The sequence below is a fragment of the Narcine bancroftii genome, chromosome 12 (genome assembly GCF_036971445.1).
Source record: "Narcine bancroftii isolate sNarBan1 chromosome 12, sNarBan1.hap1, whole genome shotgun sequence".
Taxonomy (NCBI): domain Eukaryota; kingdom Metazoa; phylum Chordata; class Chondrichthyes; order Torpediniformes; family Narcinidae; genus Narcine; species Narcine bancroftii.
This window is the reverse complement of record NC_091480.1, coordinates 52980950-53007732: the sequence shown is the minus strand read 5'-3', so window position 1 is coordinate 53007732 and position 26783 is coordinate 52980950. Positions and strand designations below refer to the sequence as shown.

The window sequence follows — 26783 nt, the reverse complement described above, 5'->3', positions numbered from 1 at the left end:
CTTGGTGGTTTTGTTCATCATGAGCCTTCCATTTATTCCATAGTTGGTATTTAAGCTGTTAATTTGCACAATCCATTTCCCAGGGGTTCCACTTTCTTTGATCATGCTTGACACATACACTTGAGGTAATTTGGTTGGCTGAAGCAGGCAGGTGTAGCAGCTAAATGACACACAGCAAATGAGATGACTTAACAAGTGAGGAATGTTACCTGGACTTGGGAGGTGCAAGATTTATGTAATGCCACACATGCAATTGTACAAATTTTTAAGTTTTTATCTTTGCCTACCTTGTAGATTTGCTTCAGCTACCTTCTCCCTTTCCTCAGAATATGCATGGGTGTAATTCTACTTGCCTCTATTGCTATTTTGTCCAAACCTGTTGGTTTTGCACTCGATACAAGTTTTTTTGCCTTTGTACTCCCTTTGGCATTGAGGGTTGTTTCTGCTCTGGTTTGGACTCTCTCACAGCTGGAGCAGGATCAGGTAGGTGAGCTGATGTGCTCCCTTGCTGCTTGGAACATCCATGTGGTGATGAAGCACTGCTATTCTCAATGTCATCAATGTTCCTCCACTTTGTCATGAGGTAGATATTCCTGAGTGGGATGGGATGCATTTCACGGACCTTGGCTCCAACTGTGATAGAGCTGTTTGCTTTGGTCAAGCTCCATATCAATTAATTTGGTGCAGTTTGAGGATGGGCCTTGCCCTGCACTTGACCTCCAAAGAAGTTGTCCTTTGTCATCTCCCAGCAAGACTTAAAGTAGATTCTCATAGCTGCAAGTATTCCTGTTTTATCTGATACTTTTCACTCTTCAATGGAAAAGTTGACATTATTTGCAACTGCCGATCTCAAATTGGACTTTAGTTTCAGTCAAGCATGCTTGGTAAAATAGTGGCTTGGGCAGGAGTGCAATCCAGAGCTTTAGTATTAAGTGCAAAATTGAGCTGGGCATTGTCATTAATGGTTTGACTATTTGGTCCCTGTTCTTGGGAGTAAAGCTTTCCTATGAGCCTTGAAGTTGGGAACTTGCCAAGTGGAGAAAAAAGTGGGTAAAGAACATTTACCCTGCCCTTAAAAATTTACCTGAATTGTTTTTGCCATCTCTCTCCCCTTCCTTGACCTCTGTCTACATCTCAGAACAAACTGATCATCACAAAAGAACTATTTGCATTATTGCAAGTTGCTTTTTTGCACTGGGATTAATGTGAATATTTGTATCTTGTGTATTTATTGTATTACAATTTAATCAATTAGTTTATATTATCTATTGGGCTGCATAAAGTAAGAATGTTAGCACATTGGACAATACGTATGACAAGCTACCTGGATTGTGCCTCTTCTCATCCTGTCCCTTGTAAGGAACCATCCTGTCCTCTATTTCTGTTCCCAAGATGCTGCCTTCCACAGCAGGATGTCCAAAGTGACTAATAAATGTAGATTTCCCTCCTACTGTCTGAAGAAGGCTATGCTTGTATATCTGTTGTACTTCTGCCCCTACCCTGGCAGAAAAAGTCTCCCTGGTCTTCATTTTCCATCCCACCAGCCTCCACATCTGACATATTCTATAGCTTCTGAGAGATTCTCACCACCACCCACATCTTCCCCTATCCACCTTTCACAAGCCTCTCTTAGACCTGCTGGTCTTCTGCAGAACCAAAGTGCGAAATTTGTCTCTTCATCTCTCTCCATCCAGGGCCACAAACAGACCTTCCAGAGGAGAAAGAACCTTGCGTGTACATTGTCCAACCTAATCTGCATTCAATCTGGCATCGTCATTGGTGAGACGAAATGCAGATTTGGATGACAACCTTTTTCCAAACACCTCTGCTGGGTGTTGTAAAATTTGAACTTTCTGCAATCAACCATTCCTGCAATGACATGTCTATCCTTGGAACATAAAACAATACAGGCCCTTCAGCCCTCAGTGTTGTGCTGACTCATATATTCCTTACCCTAAAGAACTGTACTAAACCCTCCCTGTCCCATAACCTTTTTCTTTCATCCTTGTGTCTTAGTCTCTTAAATGCCTCCCAATGTTCCAGCTTCCACCACCACCCCAGCAAGGCATTCCAGCACTGTGTATATATTTTTTTAAAGTATCCCTGATGCCTCCCCTAAACTTTCCTCCCTTCACGTTGTACAGATGTCCCTTGGTGTTTGCTGATCCTGCCCTGGGAAACGGCTTTCAATTTTGTAGACCTCTATCAAGTCTCCTCTCATCCTTCTATGCTCCAAAGAGAAAAGTCCCAGCTCTACTAACCTTGCTTTATAAGACATGTTTTCCAATACAGGCAACATCCTGGTAAATCTCTGCACCCTCTCCATAGCGTCCACATCCTTCCTATAATGAGACCAGAACTGAATTCAATTCCCCCCCCCCCCCCATTAATGAATCCCAGCATCCCATAGGCCTTAACTATCAACCTGTGCAGTGACCTTGAGGGATGTATGGATTTGGACCCAAAGGCCCTCTGTTCATCCACACTCTTAAGTAACCGACCATTAACCCTATACTCAGCCTTCTGCTTAGTCCTTTCAAAATGCATCAGCTCACACATACCTGGATTGAAATCCATCTGCCACTTTTCTGTCCAACTCTGCATTCTGTCTATATCCTCTTGTAACCTTCTGCAACCTTCAGCTCCATCCACAACTCCTCCAACCCTCGTATCATCTGCAAACCTACTGACCCATCCTTCCACCTCTTCATCCAGGTCATTTATAAAAATCAAAGAGCAGGGGTTCCAGAACAGATCCCTACAGCACTCCACTAGTCACCGACCTCCAGGCAGAATACTTTCCGTCCACTTCTCTCTGCTTTCTTCCAACAAGCCAATTTTTTTATCCATACAGCCAAGGTTCCACTGATCCCATACCTCATGACTTTCTGAATGAGTATCTCATGGGGGAACTTTGCCAAATGCCCTTACTAAAATCCATGTCGACCACATCTACTGCCCTACCCTCATCAATTTTTTGTTACCACCTCAAAAATCTCAATTAGACTTGAGGCATGACCTTCCCTTCACAAAGCCATGACTATCTCCAAATGCTGATAAACCTCTCCAATAGTTTGTGCACCACTGACGTAAGACTCACTGGTCTATAATTCCCAAGATTCTCCTTTTTAAACAAGGGGACTACATTTGCTGTTCTCCAATCCTCTGGCACCTCCCCTGCAGCCAAAGAGGATTCAAAGATCATAGTTACTGCCCCAGCTATCTCACTTCCCACAGCAGCCTGGGGTATATCACGTTTGGCCACAGGGACATCAATCTTGTCCATTGTCAGGCTGTGACCAAATGTAAACTTGAGGAACAAGGTGTATTCCTCGTGAACAGCTTTAAATGAAGATCTTTCTTGCTTTCTCTCACCTCCACCTGATTCCATGGTTCTCTTTTCTCGACACCTGTTTTTTTTTAAACTTTGTCTCCCCCCCCCCCCCACCAACAACCCTTCTTCCTGTCTCTATCTCACACTTCCTGTTCTATACACTATTACCTCTGGAGCCCCTTCATCAGCTTCAGCTAAAACAATGTGATATTACACAATTTCCTTTTCTGTAAGGCAGACAAAGAGTTGCAATCTGCAAAAATTGCCCAGCACCCCTTACAGTCAGAAAGGGAAGCATGAGTTTCTCTCCACACTCCCCCCCCACCACCAAGTGTTAGTGACCACGGATTTGCCTCAGGCACTCCTGCAGCCGCACAGCCTTGAGTCCAAACCGTCAGCACCCTCTTGCAGCTCTGTTCCTATACCTGGTACCCCTTCAGCTAGTCTCCAGCAGTCCGTAGCCTGGTGCAAGTCCCTTGACTGCAGTAGCCTGCATGGTTCCTCGCCTTGAGTTACCAAGACTGCCTGTGTGTTCTTCAGCCTCTGAGCCCCTCACTGGTCTGCTGGCATGGTCACTGTCCTGTGGGTCATCTCTGCTTAACGGGGGTGGTCTACCTGTTTTCTGGTGTCCTGTGCCAGTTCTCTGCTTCCCTGGTATTTGCAACCCCTTGTAGCCGCTACTGAGCATAGGCGCTGTCATCTTTGGCCAAGACCCCTGTGGTTGTAGGATTCTAAATTAAACAACCTTCAATGGGTTGTTTAAAGCCTGTGCGAAGCCAACTGCAGCCTGACTGGGTGGTTGGACCTTGTTGGGGAGTGCTATGTCATCGATGTGGGTCTGCAGCAGTGCTGTCATTATCTTTAAATATGTGATTTCATCAGTTCTTCATAAATCTGATAAAGGGTTCACACCTGAAACATTGATCAGTTCTAACCATGTGGTCTGACCCATCGAGTTCCTTTAGCAATTCAACACATAAAATGCTGGAGGACTTGGCAATTTAGGCAACATCCATGAAAGGCCACAGGTGGTCAATGTTTCTGGCTGACCCTTCCAGCCCAAAACATTAACCAACTCTCTGTCCTTTCATGGACATTGCATCTAATTTTCTTTTTCTGCTGATAAATTCTGTCAGAATTTGTTCAATTGTTGCTTAAAGGTTATTGTGTGGGAAAAAAAATATACACACACACACACACATATAAGGGTATATATAAAATTCTACATTTCAAACTCAGAATGTTGAATATTGTCTCTCTGCAAAGTCAATGTCCATTCTGTTTGCTGGCTACATTAAAGGATGACTCTCCCCGCAACTCTTCGTTTTGCTGCTTGAAGTAAGAAAGAGCCAGGCACGTGACCTCCAGTGGAGTTATTGTGTAATTACAGAAGTGGAACAGAAGAGTCAGTGTAAAATTACCTGACTACTACATTTGGAAATATAAAATTCCATAACATTGTGTGGTCCTGGATTTCAATGAAATCGAACTCAATAAGAAACTCCTTTCTTATTACAAAATACCACCTCCAAAGCATTTCAAAGTGTCCACAAATTTGCCAATGACACAGTGGTTGACAGTAGCATCAGACAGCAATGCGGAAGTGTACAAGAGTGAAGATGGATCAGCTTGTTGAGTGGTGTCACAACGACAACCAATGTTAGCAAAACTAAGGAACTGATTGTGGACTGCAGGAGAACACAAACCAGTCCTCATCAATGAAGCTCTTGACCCTCTCCACTCAAGTTCCTGGGTGTCAACATCTCTGAGGATCTGTCCTGGGGCCTCCATGTCGATGCAATCATGAAGACAGCTCGCCAGCAGCTATACTTTGTGAAGAGTTTGAGGAAATTTGGTACGACACTTTCAAATTTCTATGGGTGTACAGTAGAAAGCATTCTGGCTGGTTGCATCACTGGTACAGAGGTGCCAATGCACAGGACAGAAGTCATCCAGTGCCATCGTGGGAATCAGCCTTCACTCCATTAAGGACATCTAAGAGGTGCTGTCTGAAGAAAGCAGCCTCTATTATCAAGAACCCTCACCTCCCAGGCCATGCTCTCTATATGCTGCGATATTCAGGAAGGAGGTATAGGAGCCAGAAAATGAACATCCATGTTACAAAAACAGCTTCTTTCCCTTTGCCATCAGATTCCTGAATGGACAATGAGCCACAGACACTGCCTTACTTTGTCTTAATTTATTTACATGTAAATAGTGTATTAACAGAAATTAATTTATTAGCATCCTTGCACCTGTAATGCATAATACTGCTGCTGCAAAACAACAAATTTTGTGACATGTTCATGACAATAAACTGGATTCTGATTTTTAAAAAATTCTTTGTTCTCAATTCTCCCATTTCCTACAATTTCTGCAGTTAAGTGTCTACCACATGTAAAGTGCTTTGGGAGTTACAGAAGTTGCATAAATGCAAGATTTTTTTTTCCTTTCACTGTGTACCTAGACAATATTAACAAACTGTCACTCAAAGATAAATCCTCCAGTTATTACTGGGAGTTGATAAATGGGTCCCATCCTTGGATACAGGTAGTGGTGCTCTCAGAGTGCAGTAGCCATGAGAAAATTAAAGTTGATATATTATACATATGAATCATGGGAAGTGGAAGGATGATTCATCAGAATCTATGAAATGGCTAACAATTTGAATTAGGGACCAGTTCAGACTTCCCACTAGCAAAATGTACCTTAGGAAAAAATTGGGAGACATTTTGAAATGGAGTGCCTCAGAAATATTGCTACACTTTCTGTAACACTTTATAAAAAAAAAAAAATGTTTTTAAACTTCAACATACAGCATGGTAACAGGCCATTTCGGCCCACAAGTCTGTGCTGCCAAATTACACCCCCAATATGTTTTGAATGAGGGAGGAAACCAGAGCCCCCGGGGAAAACCCATGCAGACACAGGGAGAACGTACAAACTTCTTACAAATAGTGTGGGATTCGAATCCCAATTGCTGACGCTTTAATGACATGCCCAACCGTGCAGCCCAAGAGATTGCAGGTTCTCCACTTTGCATGTTCCCAACTCACCTGGTAGAGAGGTGCTGTTATACTTGTTATCTCAGCCACATCTGATCCAGACACTATGCAGATTGATGCATCTGGATTCACAGAGGGAGTGGACATTCCCTTTGAATGATTCCAAGAAAATAAAAGGGAATTTTGCTGAGAGTCTGGAAAATCATAACGTCACTGTTATTGAACTAAGGGTGGGAGTGAGCTGCTACAGACTTATTTTTGGGAGGCAGCTATAATCTTAACTGTGGTTGAACACTTGAATACAGCATGAGCTAGCTTGACTTTAATGGTGAATTGCCTGTAATGGATAACAACATATGGGCCTTCAGAAAACATTTACAATTCTGCATAAGATATTGATTAAAGTTAAGATAGCCCTAGCCGTAGCAAAAAAATGTATTATGTCAGCTGGAAATTGGAAGATAATTTGAAAATACAACAATGGTATATAGAAATGAATAAATGTATTCCATTAGAAAAAATAACATGTAGTTTAAGAAATAATATTGAAATATTCGAACAAGTATGGGAGCCTTACATTAAATACAATAGCGAAAACCTACCGGGGACAAACATTACCTAAGTTGATGGAAGGAGAAGGAAAGAAAAGAATGGACTCTGTAGAATTTCTGGTGTATTTTTGTTGAATGACAACATTGTCTGACTGAATTAATGCAACCTAGATTGTATACCTAAAATGGATGAGAGGGGGGGGTGGGGGGGTGGCTTGGGAGGAGGGGGGGGGGGGAGAGAAAAAGTCACTGTAAATGTGTGAAAAAGAAAAAGTGTATATCATGGCTAATGTGATTTATGGTGTGAAAAATAAAAAATTAAAAAAATTTAAAAAAGATATTGATTAAAGTTAAGAATAGAAAGCAACCTATTGACTTAGATTGGAAGTTTGTGAGACTGGGGTATAAACTGGGAATATTCCAATTGGCAAGAGGAGAAGAGTGGCATTCCCTTCAGGTATCAATATTTCACCGTTTGCTTGGTAAATTTGAGTTTGCAGGTGACATTGATTTGGAGGTATACATCCCTTCTACAAAGTTGTTGACCTGTCGATTGTGTGGGGAAAATCTTTAGCAACAATGACATGAAGGTTGGAGGTGCTGTGGATAGTGTAGAAGGTTACAAGAGGATATCAACAGGATGCAGAGTTGGGTAGAAAAGTGGCAGATGGAGTTCAATCCAGATAAGTGTGAAGTGCTGCATTTTGGAAGGACAAACCAGAAAGCTGAGTACAGGAATAATGGCAGGATTTTTAACAGTGGGGAAGAACAGTGGGACCTTGGGGTTCAAATCCACAGATTTCTCAAGGTTGCTGCGCAGGTTGATAGTGAAGGCCTGTGGGATGCTGGGCTTCATTGCTCAAGGGATTGAGTTCAAGAGTCAAGAGGTAATGTTGCAGGTCTATAAAACTCTGGTTTGACCAAATGTTGAATATTGTGTTCAGTTCTGGCTGTCTCTTTACAGGAAGGATGTGGAAGCTGAGGAGAGGGTGCAAAGGAGATTTACCAGGATGTTGCCTGGATTGTCTTATGAGGCAAGGTTAGCAGAGTGAAGGCTTTTCTCTTTGGAGCAAAGAAGGATGAGAGGAGACTTGGCAGTCTACAAGGTTATGAGAGATGAGGTGGACAGCCAGTGCCCTTTTCCCAAGATGAAAGTAGCAAACACCAAAGGATGTCTGTACAAGGTGAGGGGAGGAAAGTTTAGGGGAGATGTCAGGGGTAAGTTTTCTTTTAAAACACAGTGATGGGTGTCTGGAATGTGTTGCCAGGGGTGGTGGTAGAGAGTGGTACATAGGAAAATTTAGAAGACTCAGGCACATGGATGCAAGAAAAATAGCTGAGAGTTGGGGAAGGTTTAGTTTATTTTTAGTAGGTTTAAATAGGTTGGTACAACATCATGGGCTGAAGGGCCTGGACTGTGCTGTCGTGTTCCAAAGTGGACAAGAATGAATGAATCATCAACTCTGAGTAAATTTGCAAAACATTGAGGTACTTGGAACTATAAATGGCAAAAAGATTTGTGAACATGTACAGAAGGGCTGTACAGAAGGGTTGCATTAATTAAGACAGCTGAGAAAGAGATGGAAGTTCTGCTTTAGTTTAAGCTCAGGATTGAGCCTGTAACAAATTTGTTTCAGATTTGGAACACTGATATCAGGAAAGTTGTACAAAATAAACTCTTTCTAATCGTTTGAGTGCCCTAAACATCCTGTCAGAAGTTGACTTAGGGCATAGATATTCTTGTCACTGGCAACAGTGAAGTTGAAAAGTTGGGAAAACAAAATCTGATTTCAGCCACCCCATTCTGGGGTGAAGGGTGGTTAGAAAACTGGAGATTGCTCCCTGTTCTTTCCCAGGAAGTGCTGAGGCTGGGTTATTGAGGACCACTTCTATTGATATTACTATGGTGGGTGGGGGGGTGGGGGGGGAAGAGAACTCAACTGGACAGATGCATTTGCGCTGTTGGATCATTATGTAACTAAGGCCCAGGTTGAGGGGCTATGTGGCCTTCTGGTTCTGTACTCACTACACTTTGTTTTTGACCAGGCATTTCCTCATGCAATACAAATGTTGTTTAAAGAGACAATTTAATCTGTTTTAAAAAAATTTTTTACCCTTTTTAATTATAATTATTTCTCAATTATTAGAACCACAATGATTAGTATTTTTTCAGGACTCCAATTTGTGACAAGATTTTCCATTGGAAACACTGACCATTTTTCTCTCTGCACAGCTGCTGTCCGACCTGCTGAGTGTTTTTCTCGCCACCTTACTTTAATGTGATCAGTGGTGGTTGACCTGTGCCAAGACTGGTCAAGACTCCTGTGATTTGGGAAAAGGAACCTGTTCTGCTTTGGTGGAGGGAGAGGAAAGCTGCAACCCCTCCCATTTCCCATCTATTTAAAATGTTGAGACATCCCGTAGACGGATCTGGATACAATTTCGTGGAAATTTTTTTAACCTAAAAAAAACTTGGCTATTTGGCACCTTGCCATCCCCTGTGCATGACTGGGCCGGCGCTAGGACCCAACGTTGCAGCGGCACTGGCTGAAAATGCCTTGAATCGCTGTGCGGAGGAGCCCTTTAAAGTCCATTCTTTTCGTTGACCAAGCGGGAGAATGTGGCTCCTGGCGAAGAAGAATGAACCTCTTCGCTGAACAGCACTTGTTGACTTGTTTTCGCCGGCTTGCTGAACGTCTTGCTCGCAAATCAAACTCCCGGCGACCAGAGGAACTTCAGTCACGTTTATTTCTGCAGGGAGCCCAGCCGGCCAGAGAGAGAGAGAGAGATGGGCACCTCGGCCAATCCTCGGAAAAGGATCCTGTCCAGGGAGATGTCCGAGGATGAAAACATGATGATAATGATTAAGGAGGTGGGAGTCGCCGGTTTCTTTTCCTTAATTATTCTGGGCTTTTTAAAATGTTGCCGTTTGGGATACTTTAAGGGTTTTTAATATAAAGTTTAAACTTGTTTTTTTTTAAATCAAATCGACTGTCGGTTCGACTTTAATATAAATTCTCCCGAGGGCAGCCGCACAGCAGGAACTGTTCCATATCGCACACGTCACTGTAAATCAGGCCCTGGAAATGGTTACTGTAGGTATGAAGCAACATATGAGACTTTGACATGTTTACAAGTCCTTTCATCTCTGGCACACCCAACAATCTATTCCTCAAATCCAGGTCCAACTCCAGGTCATGCCCGAACTTCCCAGTACAGACATTCCACTCCATTTATCGAGTTTTCTCAAAGGAAAATACATTTAGAATCCCGTACATTTAACACAGCAAGATGTTTCTTGTCTCAACAGCAACCAGTTCAGAAGGCAAATGATACTTTGGCCTTCATTTGAAGGGGTTTTGAGTGCAGAAACTATACAGGAGCTTAGTGAGATCACACCTGAAATGTGGTCTCTTTACCCAAGAAAAGATGTACTTGTGGCAAAGGTTCTCCATACCAATTTTTCAGGCAATAGGACTTCCACATGACAAAAGATTGGGATGACTAGGTTTTTTTTGTCATCATAATTTAGAAGAACAAGAGGGGATTCAATTGAAATCTACATAGACTGAAGGAAGGGAGGACGTTTCCACTGGAGTGTCTCGAACAAAAGGGCTACAATCTTGGAAAACAGGGCAAGAGGTTTAGGTCTGAGGTGAGGGGGTCAATGCAGAAGGCTGTAGAGGACAAATCATGGAATGTCTTTAAAAAGTGGATACATTTCCAGGTGGAAAAAGCATCAAGGGGTATGAGGAAAATGTGATATGAGATAGAGGATTAACCATGATCGTGGGAGAGTCTAGGACCAGAGGGCGCAGCCTCAGAATGAAAGGACATCCTTTTAGAACAGAGTTGAGAAATTTCTTCAGCCAGAGGGTGGTAAATCTGTGGAATTTATTGCCACAGATGGCTGTTGAGGCCTAGTCAATGAGTATATTTAAAGTAGAGGTGACTCAGTTCTTGATAATAAGGGTGACAAGGATTTACGGGGAGAAGGCAGGATAATAGGGTTGAGAGGATAAATGCCATGATTCAAATTCAGTGGGTCGAATGGCCTAATTCTGTTCCTATGTCTTGTGTTCTTATTGGTCAGAACGACATCATGGGTTTAGAGGGCTGAATGGCCAATTCTAGCTATTTTGTGTTTAAGGATGATTGAATGGAATTATGTGCAAGTTCGGCCACAGGCTTGATGTCGGGAAATGGATGAATGAAAGATTCAATGGTAGAGTTGCTGAGAGAAGAATAGAGATGAGTGACAAGGAATCGGGGTGGGGGTGGGGTGGGGGGAAGATATCTGAAACTTAACTCACTGCTTGGAAGCCAAGAGATCAGTTGTTACATTGGTGCCATGGTTCTTCAATGTAAATGAACAGCAGAAAACCGTTTGACTTATTACGTTTGTCCAATCTTTCTCGAGCAATCTTAAATTAATCTCGTTTCTCTCCATTGTCCTGTGTTTGCAATATGGATACTTTTTTCAGTATTACTGTGGTTAATTGTTGAGTGTTGAGATTTTTTCAGCTCTCTGCTCCCCAAGTTCAGTGGCAAACTTTCATTGGTGATCCATGCTGTTGAGTCTGCAACTAACAGAAGTAGACTTTCCTGGCTTAATCTATCAAATTTGGTCATAATTTTAAAACATTGCAATTTTCTTGGCTATTCTCTCCACTGAATTAAAATATTGTAAGATAGCCAAAATAGCCGACAAATCAGGTGAAATTGTATAAAGTTCTGGTCAGACTCTACTGTATTATGTTCATTCTGGAGACCAAAAACATAGGGGAAGCAATCCAACTTTTTTTTAATAGTCAATGGGGTGAAACACGAAAGTCTGCAAATGCTGTGATTGTAGAATAAACATGGAAATGTTGGAGGAACTTGGCCAGTGTCGCAGTGTCCATAGGGAGGTAAAAATATATTACTGATTAAAGATGCATGTGTTCATGTATTGAAGAAGGTCAGGCCCAAAATGTTGGTAACATTTGCCTCCTCTGGACACTGCAAGACTGGCTGAGTTCCTCCAGGATTTATTTTACTTTTATGGTCAAGACTCTGCATTATGAGAAAAGCCGAACAGATTTGGGTTTCAGTCTTGAAAGCTGCTTTTATATTTGGACTAGGAGGCGTCTTTTCAGTATTGTATTGGTAATTTGGGACAAATGTTTTGAAGATAACTTTTATATAACTGGTGTCATGAATTTGTGGATTCCATTGCTTGAATTTCTTGTGTTCAAGTGTGATTACCCTAGAATCAATAGAAGCAAAATCTTAGAATAATTATCTTTAAATTAGCTGTTTCTGTAAAGGTCATCTGGACACATGAACTGCTGTGGTGTGAATTACTGAATTCCCTGCATTTTACTGTTGTTTAAGTGCCCCATGGAATGAAAGACTGTTAATCTTTAAGCCAATGACCCAGTAGCCACCATTTGCTGAAATCAGTTAATCTGTAATCAAAACCACTCATCACAAGGCCATTTCAGATAGCCCAAAAGTCAGGATGTAAGGGCGGAGAAACTCCACCAAAACGCATAATCACCTACCTCTCTGAATGTATGGAGGTGGTCTCCAAGCCACATAATCCAACCCCTTTCCGAGAGGGATAATCTCCGATCAATCTGAATGTACATGATGCCCTCAGCTCACGACCCATCTCCCTACTCATCCCTCTCCCTCCAAGTCAGGGGCAGCGGGAGCTGTCAGTGGGGCTATCAGAGGGCAGCTGGTGTGGGCTGTCACAGCTGCATCGGTCTACTTCGACCTTTGGGGCCGCTCTGTGTCTCAAAACTCGGCAGAGCAATGGCCATCTTCCCTACCCATAATCCCCCAGTCAGCTGGAACTTTTCTGGGAAAGTTTCAGCTATGTGGGGGATTATGGGTTGGGAAGACGGCCATTGCTCTACTGCATATTTATGACAGGTGGCACCAAAGTGGCCCCACCTCCGTTCGATCCGGAGGGCGCTTCGAGGCATCCAATGGGATACTTTGAGGGCTGCTGTCTGAAAGGTTAAGTTCCCATTTTTCTGTCCGCTCCATAGCTGGTCTCAAGGCGGAGGCCCAACATGAAATGGCCCACTGTGGGATGTGCACAAAGGGGATAGGTAGCAGACACTGTCTCACCCTGAATAATCATTAAGAGTATGTGCATATAAGTATGCAGTTTCTACTTAAAGTCCCTGTTCAAATCTGGTCAAATTTCAACCCAATGAACATTGAAATTTGGGAATGTATTTCCATGTACTGTGCAAACATAAACATTGTAAAGAGGCAGGAGGTTAAATTTAGAATTTTAAAAAAACACTGACCCAATGAGAGGTATGGAGGCCCAGATGTGACTGGAAAAATAACAAAATAAACCACGCTTACTGGCAGCGATGTAAACACAGATGTAGCCTTGATTTCCTCCACACCTAGTATGGCAATGCTTCTTCATTGGCAAAATTCAATGCCGGAACTCTGAGTTTCATTCATGGGTCGCTCGACATTTACTTGCCCTCCCCCTCCCTAAACCTCCAAGAACTTCACACCATGAAACATGAAGAGGGGTGAAGTAAATGATCAAAAGCTGTTCCAAGGCACCATGGAATAAACTTTAGAGCTTGCTTTACAGGACTTCACTGGAATGTTAAAATCATTTTGTGTCTTGCTTCATTTATGAGTGGGCCATGTGATTTCCAAAGTTCTTTGAGAGCATATTGTTACCTTTAGAGCCCACCTTTCTCCTGTGTGACCCACCCTACCTTTTCCAACGTGCCAGAGCACTGGCACCATTCAAATATTTCATTGGTTTTTTTATATATAATACAGGAAGCAGTGAATGGTATGTCCTGTAAGTGAAAGGCTCCTTTCAAAGTGGGTAAGAAATCCTTGATGTGGGTTTTTTTTCCCCCACTTTGAATCGAGAGCATGCTTATATCGGGGCCAGAAGTTAGCTTGGAACAATCACTTTGGTTAAATTATCTGCAGTATCAAGGAGTCGCCCACCTTCATACTGCAGTGCTAAAGTAACTAAATAAATAATGATCTAAAGCAAAGGAGTTTGTGAATGATTTTCAGTCTACTGGAGAATTTGAACGCAATTAGATTAGCGATCGCAAGGATGGAGGGCATACAGTGTGAAACCCTATTGGGTCTCTTGCTCCTGATGATGACTGCAACAATTCCTTGGTTCACTGCAGACTGTATTTGCAACACACAGATGAGCATTTTTTTGGCAGTGGTGATTTTCTGTACCTTTTGAGTGTTTCTTCTGGCTCTTGATTTTATCCTAATGTAGGTTTTTCAAAAAAAGGTGTATACTATTTAAAATATGAATTATGGATATGATTTACACTTTGTGTATGTTAGTGATATACGGAATGTCTTTTGTAACTGTCCATGCCATATTGAATTGTTCCTTTTTTGTTTGCATAAGTTCTTTATTAAAATCAATAAAATATTTAAAAAAGGAGAGGGGAGCGAAGTTCAGGGGAGACATCGGGGTAAGTTGTGGGTGCCTGGGATGCCTTGCCAGGGGTGGTGGTGAAGGCCGAAAAGGGACCATTTAAGAGATTCTTAGACAGGCACATGGATGGAAGAAATATTAAAGGTAACAAGTGTAACCAAATTTCATGACTTATTCATGACAATAAATTCTGATTCTGTAAGGCAGGGAATGTCAGATTGTTGGGAAGGTTAAGAAAGATCGCCACAACATCGATGGCTGAAGGGTCTGTACTGTGTTGGAATAGGAATATAGAACATTACAGAAAACAGGCCATTCAACCCTTCTTGTCTGTGCCAACCAATAAAACTAGCTAGTCCCACTGACCTGTTCTCATTCCATAACCCTCCAGACCACTCCTACCCATGTATTTATCCAATTTATTTTTAAAACTCAATCTGCATTCACTAAAATCAGATGGCAGCTCATTCCACACTCCTACCGCTCTGATTGAAAAACTTTCCCCTAATATTTCCCTTATACATCTCCCCTTTCAGCCTAAAGCTGTAACCTCTTGTATTGATCTCTCCCAATCTAAGTGGAAACATTCTACTCTCATCTACTCTGTCTATACCCCTCATAATCTTGTAAACCTCCATCAAGTCTCCCCTCATTCTTCTTTGTTCAAAGGAATAAAGTTCTAACCTGTTTAATCCTTCCCGGTTGGTAACTCAACTCCTGAAGACCTGGCAACATCTTAGTAAATCTTCTCTGCACTGTTCTATGTTCTGTCAACACTCCCCACTTACCCTGCCAGGACCTCTGAGAAACACACGTCCAGTCTGTTAGGGGTGAAAAGAGTTTATGCAATTATGTGATGTGTAGATAAGGTAGACTGCCAGCAACTTTTGCCCCAGGATCAGAGTAGCAAACACAAGAGGACATCTGTACAAAATAAAGGGAGGGAAGTTTAGGGGAGACATCAGGGGTGGATTTTTTTTCCACAGAGTTGTGGGGGCCTGGAATGCCTTGCCAGGGATAATGATGGAGGTGTTTAAGAGACTCTTAGGATGAAAGGATGTTACCCTTGAAGGAAGGAAGAGTTTTTTTGGGCAGGAATATATGGGTCGGCACAATATCGAGGGCTGAAGGGCCTGTACTGTAGTGTTCTATGCCTTCTCCAGTACCAGGGTCAGATGGTGCAAGTGTGCTGTTGGGAATTGCATGTATAAATCCACACCCAACCCTTCTTCTGCATAAACAACCAGAAAAGCTTGGTAGGTCTGGAAAAGAAATGGACAGGTGATAGAACTGAAAATTCTACAAGAATCAGTGTACTGATGAATTGGAGTGGGGAGAAGGGACACCTCCCACCCCAGTTTCACACTCTTCTCCCTCCTCTCTTTGGGAAGAGGATTCATGAGAATGAGATCATGCATCAGCAGGTTTGAGGGCAGTTTATTTCCTGCCATAATCAGACTCCTGAACAAACCTCGAATTCAGCTAGCCACTCTCAACCTTTTATTTTGGCTGTGGCCGCCTTGGGACTCTGCTCAAAGTTTATGGGTCCCCTCGTCTCTGTGATGCAATTAAATTTAGTTGGTTTCTTCTGAACTTCTCTTCCACCGACTACTAAAAAATCATGTTAAAAAAGTGTGATGATTACAGTCCGTGGGCCCCCCCAAATATGCTTTTGAGAATGGCTACATTAAATAATGTTCCCCTTGCCCTGCACAATTCGTCTACCACTGTAATTCTGCTCTGTTTTATTTGTCATTACTATGTATGGATTGGCTTGCTGGGTTGGATGCAAGGTTTGCTGCACCTTGGAACCTATTGCCATTGAACTTGAACTTGGAACTTGAAATGTTGAGGATGTATATTGATGAAAGGGTTGCTGAATTTTGCAACAAATTATTGCCAAAGTCTTAGTGAGCAGCATTCCAAAGCCATGACAATGCCCCATGGCACATGGAGTATAAAAATTGAACTGCATCTTTGCTGGTGGAGTCGTTGAATGATAATGAGTTTCTTGTCAAATGTAGATAGGAACTGAAATTCTTGCTTGCTGTAACAAGACATGTACTTTGTTTAAAATAAACAACTACAGTAGTGTACATCATTAAATTACAAAGTGTCAATAAATACAAAATGTTGTTCAGCAGCACAATTCCAAAATGTATTCGGTGTGTCAGGACCAGTAAGCCAGCAAGCTGCAACTTGTAAGGTTTGCATGACTTTGTTCTCTAAGATTTTGGATGAACCTGTAAGAAAGTGTGCAACTTTTTCCACACAGAAGGCGGGGGTGTGTCCAGTTTAGCAGGGATATGCCATTGGAATTCAGTTTGTAACTGTTTTTCAAGTCGAAACCTTGATTGGTCAGTGTAACTAGAGGGTATGTAGTTTTGTGAGGGTGAGTGAAACACGAGGTTTACTTGTATAGAAAAAGCCAAAAATTCGCAGACGTCATGATTTCCATTTAGGGGCATCAAAGCATCTATTGAATGGGACAGTGGGTAAATGCATCAGCTGTTGTGAGTGAAATCATCAAGAATTCTAAGGCTTGTTTTGTGCTGTTAGGTGGGTAACAGCCCATAACCCTCAGTTTTTCTTCCATTCATGTGCCTATCTAGGTCTTTTAAATATCCCCATTGTACCAGCCTCCTCCACTCCAGACACACCCAGTACTGTATGTGTGTGTATGTATATATATATATATTTATATATATATAGTTGGACATGTAGTACGGTAACAGGCAATTTGGTCTGTGCCACCCAATTTACATCCCATTACCTTACAACCCCTCCCCCCCCACAAAACGTTTTGAAAATTGGGAGGAAACCAGAGCCGACGGAGGGCGCAAATCCATGCAAACACAGAGAATGTACAAACTCCTTACAGACAGCATGGGATTCAAACCCCATTCCCATTTGCTGGGTGTATAAAGGCATTGCGCTAACTGCTGTGCCAACTGTACCGCCCCTTCCATTATTCCTGTTCTACCCATCCCTTCCCTACCTGCACACTACCACTGAAAATTAACTTGCATTTTTCCCTTTCCCACTTTTGATGAAGGGTTGTGGACTTGATTTTTCCCCCCAGAATATATTAATTGAGCATAAAAAACAATTTCATTCACATTATATGGAAGTATGTTCAGCCCCTTTTAACAGAAAAAACCAACATGCATGTATATAAATGTTCATATTAACCCTCAGATGCACACTCAGAACCCCCACCCCATGACCACCCTGGCACCTTTGCTGACGGTATCATTGTAGACAGTATCAAATATCAGAGCCGTTGTAAAGGCAGTGCTGGTGGGGACCTGCGGAGAGTTGAGATGCAGCATTTCTCCCCACAACCCCCGCAGGGTCCAAGTGCCTAGTCTGGCTGTCAGCAGCTCCCTACAGGCTTGAATGGCCTGTTAAAGGAGTCAACAGTGGTTTTATTTAAAATTCTGTGACTGCGGGGTATGGGCCCAAGATGGCAGCACCTGTGATTGGCAGTGGCCTCAAAGGGTTGCAGACACCGGGGAAGGAGAGGACTGGTCCAGGGTACCAGAAAATGGGGAGACCACCCCTCCCACCCCAGTCTGAGAAGGAGAAGCAGTGGAGACAACCAACAGGACAGTGACCACGGCAGCGGGCCAGTGAGGGCTGAAGGAACCACATGGGTGGTGGGCTGTTTGTGACTCGAGGCGAGGAACCTACACAGGCTGCAGGCTGCTGATGATTGCAATCAAGGGATTCACACCAGGCTATGGACTGTTGGAGACTGGCTCAAACCTGGCTGGAGGGGTACCAGGTATCTGAACTGGGATGCGAGGAGGTGCCGAGGGCACTGAAGGGTTCCTGACCGTGTCGGAGGGTCACATCTGGAGCTCAGGTTGCCAATGATTTGGACTGGACTCTGTGGCTGTGGAGGTGCTGGAGGTGAATCCACGGATACTCTGGGGGGACTCTCTTTTGCTTCTCTTTCTCTGACTGTCAGAGGCACCTGGCAATTTCTACTAATGGCAAATCTGTCTGCCTTATAGCCGGCAAAAGGCAATTTCATGTAATTTTTATTGCATGTCAATAAAGTGAATCTTAAACGTATATTACCGATTGTATAAGTACAACCATTTTACAGTTGGACATTTACTCATAATTCAGAGAAATAACACACAAAGGGTTGCCAATTATGGAAAATTTTTCCAGTGGAATCTCTTGATGCCTATTTGATTTTCTCCAGTTTAACAAAGAAACTAATGTCCTTAATTCATTGGGTAATAGAGGGACCCCTGTCAGACTTCCAGTGTAATAAGATTAGACACAAGTGGAAGTCACGTAATGGAGTAGTGACCGGTAAGAAAATACCAGCCCTCTCCAGAAAAGTAAAAAAGTAAAGAAAAAGCAAAGCCACAGACACAGAAACCATAACAAATTAAAAATAAAGGTGTGGAGAAAATGGCAGCAAAGAAAGAAAAACTAAAAACGGGAAGAAAAGAAGGAAAGACGTCGGAAGAGAAAGGTGAAGGCCTTACCTGTACAAAGAGGTCCACCGTGGAGAGAGAAGCCCGCTCCCTGAGGTCAGTGGAAACCCCGAGCGCAGGACTACAAAGATGGCTCACGGAGCCAAACAGAAGTGCGCAACCGTGCATGCACGAGGATTCGCGCATGAGCGATGCACACGACAAAAACAACACCGACAGGAGGGGGGACCAGCTGAGGAGTAGATCTCCACAGCTTGAACAGACAAGAATAACCCGACAGCAAGGCTCCCAACAGGAAAACAGAAAATAACGGGAACAAGAAGGAAGAGAGTAAAAATATGAAATCAGAGAAACAGCAGATGACCAACCCAGAGGAAGAAGACCCAATACCAAGACACTTTTAATAAAAATAATAAAAACAAAAATACCCAACAAACTAAAATAAACAACCCAACAAGAAAATCAGAAGAGACAGAGGTAAAGGACACAGGTCCTGGAGTGGACTCAGAAGAGGAGGGAGAACATCAAGCTCTGCACAGAGAAATGGAAGATGAAGGGAAGGGACAGTACATGGATAAAAAAAAAATTCAAGAATATATGGAAACATTAAAAGAATGGCTGACACAAGAATTCAGTGAAATAAAAAGAAGAATAAAAGGTACAGAAGAAAAAGTGAATAGATTAGAGATGGTCATGACAGATATAGGGAAAAGAGTAGACAAGGTGGAAGAACGAGAAACAGCCATAGAAATGGAGGTAGATGACTTAAAAAAGAAATTAGAAGAATCTGATAAAAAAGTTAAAGAAACACAGGAGCTGTTCACTGAGAAGATAGATATAATGGAAAACTATAATAGGAGGAACAATATAAAGATAGTGGGCCTTAAGGAAGATTAAGAAGGCAAAGATATGAAAAAATTTATAAAAGAATGGATCCCCAGGGTCCTAGGAGTGCCAGAATTACAGAAAGGAATGGAAATAGAAAGGGCACACAGAACATTAGTCCCTAAACCACAACCACAACAAAAACCAAGATCCATTCTAGTAAAATTCCAAAGATATATGACAAGAGAAAATATATTGGAGAAGGCAATGAAAAAAATAAGAGAAGACAAAAAAACCACTAGAATACAAAGGTCAAAAAAAATTTTCTACCCAGACATAAGTTTTGAACTCCTTAAGAAGAGTAAGGAGTTTAACGCAGCAAAATCAACCCTATGGAAAAAAGGTTATAAATTTATGTTAAAATATCCAGTGGTACTTAAAATAGTTATCCCGGGGCAGCAAAGCAAACTGTTTTCGGATCCGGGAAAAGCACGAGAATTTGTAGAACTCCTACAAAACAGACAGAGAGATGAAGAGATGTAACAAGAACAAAAATGACAACAAACTATATATAAAGAAAAAGAATAAAGTATAAGTAAGAACTAAGAAGGGAAAGAAAGGGAAGAAAGGAAGTAAGGAAGGAATTAAGAGAGTGAGCTTTGTTGTATGTGAAGATTAAAATCTTTTCTGGGGGGGGCTGGGTGGGGAAGAATAACAGTCACTGCGAAATCAGTTGATGCTTGCGAGCGGGTTCGCAATCCAAATGGAGAGGGGAGATGTGGTTGCCCGACAAGGGACAAAGGGCAACTCAGAAAGGGGAGGGACTATTGGGGTTAAAGGAATTTTAGATATGGGAATAGTGGAAATATTTTATGTTTTAGAAGTGTTGTCTTACAATGTTTTTAAAAAAAACAGAAATGGATAAGAAGGGAAGGTGGTGATGACGAAACAGAAAGGAAAGGTAAACAAAGTATGAAATGGCCATGTTGAACTATATGACTTTAAATATTAACGGAATACATAACCAAATCAAAAGGAAGAAGCCATTAAATTTACTGAAGAAAAAAAAAATGATATAGCATTCGTGCAAGAAACACGTCTAACTGAAGTGGAACACAAGAAATTAAAGAGAGATTGGATAGGGCATGTAACAGCACCATCATATAATTCAAAAGCCAGAGGAGTAGCTATATTAATCAATAAAAATGTACCAATCAAAATAGAAGAGGAAATAATAGATCCAGCAGGGAGGTATGTAATGATAAAATGTCAGATATATTCAGAATTTTGGAATTTACTCAATGTATACGCATCTAATGAAGAAGATCAAAAATTTATGCAAGATATCTTTTTGAAGATCGCAGATACGCAGGGGAATATACTATTAGGAGGGGATTTTAACCTTAATTTGGACTCAAAAGATGGATAAAACTGGAAAAAAGACTAGCAGAAAGAACAAAGTAACCAAATTTATAATTAAATCGATGCAGGAAATGCAACTCTTGGATATATGGAGGAAACAACACCCAAAGGAAAAGGAATATTCATATTATTCGGGTAGACATAAAACATACTCAAGGATAGACCTATTCCTGTTATCAGCCCACATTCAAGGAAGAGTTAGGAAAACAGAATATAAAGCTAGATTGTTATCGGATCACTCACCCCTGTTATTGGCAATAGAGCTGGAGGACATTCCACCGAGAATGTATAGATAGAGATTAAACTCCATGCTACTCAAAAGGCAGGATTTTAGAGAATTCATTGAGCGACAAATTAAAATATACTTTGAAATAAATACGGAATCAGTGAAAGATAAGTTTATACGATGGGATGCAATGAAAGCATTCATCAGAGGGCAGATAATAAGTTATGTAACTAAGATGAAGAAGGACTACAATCGGAAAATAGAACAGTTGGAAAGGGAAATAACAAATACAGAAAAAGAATTAGCAATAAAGGAAGATACAAGTAAAAGAAGAGAATTGGCAGATAAAAAAATAAAATATGAAACACTACAAACATATAAGATGGAGAAGAACATAATGCAGACAAAACAGAAGTATTATGAGCTAGGAGAAAAAAATGCACAAAATACCAGCATGGCAGCTTAAGACAGAACAAACTAAAAGAACGGTATTGGCATCAAGGAAAAAGGACAAACAAATTACATATAACCCAATGGATATCAACGAAAACTTCAGGGAATTCTATGAACAACTATATCAAACTGAAAACGAAGGGAAAAAAGACAAAATAGATGAATTTCTAACTAAAATTGAACTACCGAAATTGCAAACAGAGGAGCAAAATAAATTAATAAAACCATTTGAAATAGAAGAAATGCAGGAGATATTAAAAAAACTACCAAACAATAAAACGCCGGGAGGGGTTGGACTCCCAATAGAATTCTATAAAACATTTAAAGTCTTATTAATTCCTCCTCTCCTGGAAGTAATGAACCAGATTGAAAAAACACAAAACATGCCAGATTCATGCAAAACAGCAATAATTACAGTAATACCAAAGACGGGGAAAGATCCACTAACACCAGCATCGTATAGACCAATATCTCAACTTAACACAGATTATAAGATAATAGCTAAACTATTAGCAAACAGATTGGCCGACTGTGTACCAAAAATAGTACAACTAGATCAAACTGGATTTATTAAAAAAAGACGAACAAAGGACAATACCTGTAAGTTCATTAACTTAATCCATGCAGTACAAGGAAACAAAACTCCAACAGTGGCGGTTGCTTTAGACGCGGAGAAAGCCTTTGACAGAGTACAATGGAATTATTTATTCAAAGTACTACAAAAATTCAACCTACCAGAGAAATATATTAATTGGATTAAAACATCATATAAGGGACCATTGGCGAAAGTGACAGTAAATTGATATATATCAAACCAATTTAAATTAAGCAGATCAACAAGGCAGGGATGTCCACTATCTTTCACTGTTCGCGTTAGCTACAGAACCACTAGCAGAACTGATAAGAACAGAAAATAAAATAAGAGGGATAGAAATAAAAGAGAAGGAATATAAAATCAGCCTATTTGCAGATGACATCATAATATACTTAACAGAACCAGAAATATCAATAAAAGAATTACATAAGAAATTGAAGGAATATGGAGAAGTATCGGGGTACAAGATCAACGCAAATAAAAGTGAAGCAATGCCAATGAATAATGCAGATTTCACAAAGTTTAAGAAAGAATCACCATTTAGATGGCAAACACAAGCAATTCGATACCTAAGTATACAACTAGATAATAATCTCGGCCATCTACTAAATTATCAGCCATTAATGAAAAAATTACAAGACGACTTGGAGCACTGGAAAGACTTGCCACTAACACTGATAGGAAAGATAAACTGTATTAAAATGAACATCTTCCCAAGGATACAATACCTATTTCAATCATTACCAATTCACCTAACAGAGAAATTCTTCAAGGAGCTTAAGAAAATAATAAGGAAATTCTTATGGAAAGGGGGGAAACAGAGGATAGCACTAGATAAATTAACAGAATGGTACAAACAAGGAGGCTTACAGCTACCAAACTTTAAGAATTATTATAGAGCAGCACAATTAGATACCTATCAGATTTTTATCAAACAAGGGAAAAACCAGATTAGAGCTAGATAAAATAGGGGAGAAGATACCTGAACATATACTATATAAGTGGGATGAAAAGTTGGTGCAACATAGGAATTCACCAGTATTGCACCATCTGCTCAACATTTGGAAGAAAATTCACGTAGAAAGGAATAAAATAAATGATCAACTACCAAAATTAATATTGACACAAAATCAACTAATCCCTTTCACAATAGATAACCTTTCCTTTAGAGAATGGGAGAGAAAAGGGATCAAAAAATAGAAAATTGTTTTTTGGGAAATAAATTATTATCTTTTGAACAAATGAAGGACAAATATGGTATAACTCCCGATACAATGTTTGCATACCACCATCTGAAAACCTACTTGAAGGACAAATTGGGAACCAGGCTGAGGTTACCAGAAGGAAGCAATTTTGAATATGTGATTACAGACACAATGATAATTTAAAAATTTATAACAAACATGTACATCAAACTGAAAGAAAAAGAGAACGAGGAAACAAGCTGTAAACCTAAACAAAAATGGGAAGAAGATCTAAACAAAGATAAAGAATGAAACATGGGAAAAGCTATGCTCCGGAACTATGAAAAATATAATAAACACGAGGTTACGCATGATACAATATAATTGGTTACACAGGCTATGCAACACACCCCAAAAGTTAAATAGATGGGACCCAACAGTATCAGACAGATGTTTTCGCTGTAAGAAGGAAACGGGAACAACAGTACAGGCAATTTGGACATGCGAGAAAGTGAAAAAATTTTGGGAAGATCTAAACCAGGTATTCAATAAAATCACAAAAAGCAACATACCAAAAAACCTAGAGATCTTCCTTCTAAGTAATATAAGAAATAAAGGACTCGATTTGAATGGAGCACAAAAAAAGATTTATTATGATAGCCCTAGCTGTAGCAAAAAAATATATTATGTCAACCTGGAAATTAGAAGACAACCTGAGAATACATAGAAATAAATAAATGTATTCCATTGGAAAAAATAACCTATAATTTAAGAAATAACATCACAATATTCAAACAAATATAGGAACCCTACATGAAACACAATAGAGAAATCCTACCATGGACCTCCACCCCCTAAAATGACAGAAGGAGAAGACAACGAAATGAACTGACCCAGTATGTAAAAGTAGAAGACACAAATTTCTTGTTTATTTTTATTAAGTGATGACATTGTTTAACAGGTTTAATGTATCATATAGATTGAACTTTGAATAAATGGGGAGGGGGGGTGAGGGAGGGAGGGAAGGGAGGGGGAAAAGGGGAGAAAATGACACTGTATAATGTTGTCAATAGAGAAAAGGGAGACCCCAGTGATCTTCTTGGCTGTTTTTATTATCTTCTGCATCAACTGCTTTGCAGTTACCATACCACACAATGATGCAACCAAACAGTTGTTTTCCTGTAAAAATGTTGTCAAGTGGTGGGCATTAGCCTTGCCCTCCTCGACCTCCTTAGGAAATGTAGGCACTGCTGCACCTTTCTATCTATTGAGGTGTTATGGGTCCAGGATAAGTCATCCTTTACACCATAGGGCCACCAAGGAAATATGTGCTCTCCACTCTCTGTGTGGCAAAACCACATTCTGTAATGGAGAATGCTTAGCATTTGGAACTTCAGCAGGACAAGCGTCTCCTTTGTCGTTTTCCATGTTGAGACTCGGATTATTGTTCTTGCACCATTTTACAAACCTCGCAACCTCCTCTCTAAGTTGACTCATCATTATCACCGGTGATACCAATTACTTTGTATCATCTGCAAACTTGATTTTGTTGAAACTGAATCTGGCAGCGTATAAGCAAGTCAGCAGCATGAACGGTAGGAGGCTGAGCACAGCCCTGAGGTGCACCAGCATCATGGGACTTGAGACTTTGCTACCAACCCAGATTCGCTCTGGTCTTTCGGTCAAGAAGTCCAGAATCCAGTTGCAGAGAGATGATCAAGAGGCAAAAGGAAGCGCGCACAAACTTTAGAAAGCAAATATCAGGAAGGAATCATGAGAATGTTATTGTAGCTAAGAAGGAATTTAAGAAAGGACTTAAGGAGAGCAGAGGTCATAAGTTGAGGGTTGGGGGAAAAACTTTAGGAGTAATAAGTAATAGTAAGAAGGATGCTTCTTCACTCAGAGAGTGGCTGAGGGGAATGATCTACCAGAAGAGGTGGTTGCGGCAGGGTCAATTCTGTCATTTAAGAGGAGGCATGCACCAAGACATTTCTTTAGACAGTCCTTGTACCTTTTCTTTGGTGCACCTCTGTCACGGTGGCCAGTGGAGAGCTCGCCATATAACACGATCTTGGGAAGGCGATGGTCCTCCATTCTGGAGACGTGACCCATCCAGCGCAGCTGGATCTTCAGCAGCGTGGACTCGATGCTGTCGACCTCTGCCATCTCGAGTACTTCGACGCTTGGGGTGTAAGCGCTCCAATGGATGTTGAGGATGGAGCGGAGACAACGCTGGTGGAAGCGTTCTAGGAGCCGTAGGTGGTGCCGGTAGAGGACCCATGATTCGGAGCCGAATTGGTGCCTGCCACATTGACCACCGCCAGTGGGCTGATAACGCCTCAAACCGTGCATCTTGGCGCCTCACAGTTTGGCGGGCAGCAACCTCCTTTGAAGAAGACCGCAGAGCCCACCTCACTGACAAAAGGCAAAGGAGGAAAAACCCAACACCCAACCCCAACCAACCAATTTTCCCTTGCAACCGCTGCAATCGTGTCTGCCTGTCCCGCATCGGACTTGTCAGCCACAAACGAGCCTGCAGCTGACGTGGACTTTTTACCCCCTCCATAAATCTTCGTCCGCGAAGCCAAGCCAAAGAGATGAGTACATGGATGTGAGGGGGTTGGAGGGTTACGGGCATGGGAGTGGGGAGGTGAAACTAGTGGTTTCATGTAAATCAGTGCCGATATTGGCCGATTATGGCCTGTTTCCGTACTGCAAATTGTTATATGTTATATATTCAAGAGAAAAATGTCTGTATGTATTTTGGTCAGTATGGTTCATAGTGTGAAAAATTTAAAAAAAAAGATTAGACACTTGGCTCATTGGGATATAAGTGCCATTATGTCTTTATGCAGGGAATTTAGGGAATTGTCAGAGATTCCAAATATTGTAGTCAATGGACAGGGTTGCAAATTAACTTTAATTTTTTAAAATTTGTTTAAACAAGATTATGCATTTCAAACTATTCCCTTATTTCTTCCAAAATACTTTTTCACCTCTCTGGATAAAATGATTTCCTCCTTCATTTGGAGTGGGAAATCTCCAAGCACTATTGCAAACTGTAAGATTGGTGGAGGACTCACTCTTCCCAATTGCCAATTTTATTACTGGGCAGCACACATACATAAACTATGTTACTGGGTTTACTCCCCTGAGTTCTCCTGGTGTAAACTGGAGGAGCAGTTTTGCAAATCATCTTTTTTAGCCATCATGGTATATTCTTCATTGCCCATAAGACCTTCTAACCACACTGACAACCCAATGGTGCTCAATACATTTAAAAA

General features: G+C 41.2%; 1 protein-coding gene across 2 annotated transcripts in view; it reads left to right on the top strand.

Moving 5' to 3' along the window:
- Positions 1 to 9385: 9385 nt before the first annotated feature.
- The window catches only part of LOC138746906 (sodium/potassium/calcium exchanger 1-like), a 52221-nt gene continuing 34823 nt past the window's right edge, over positions 9386 to 26783 (top strand). Inside the window, exon 1 of one of the 2 annotated variants that reach the window (XM_069905541.1) lies at positions 9386 to 9762. In XM_069905541.1, coding sequence (XP_069761642.1) covers positions 9679 to 9762 — 84 coding nt within the window. In that variant the 5' untranslated portion in view covers positions 9386 to 9678. The remainder of the gene's footprint in view (positions 9763 to 26783) is intronic. The other variant, XM_069905540.1, reaches the window with a different exon arrangement.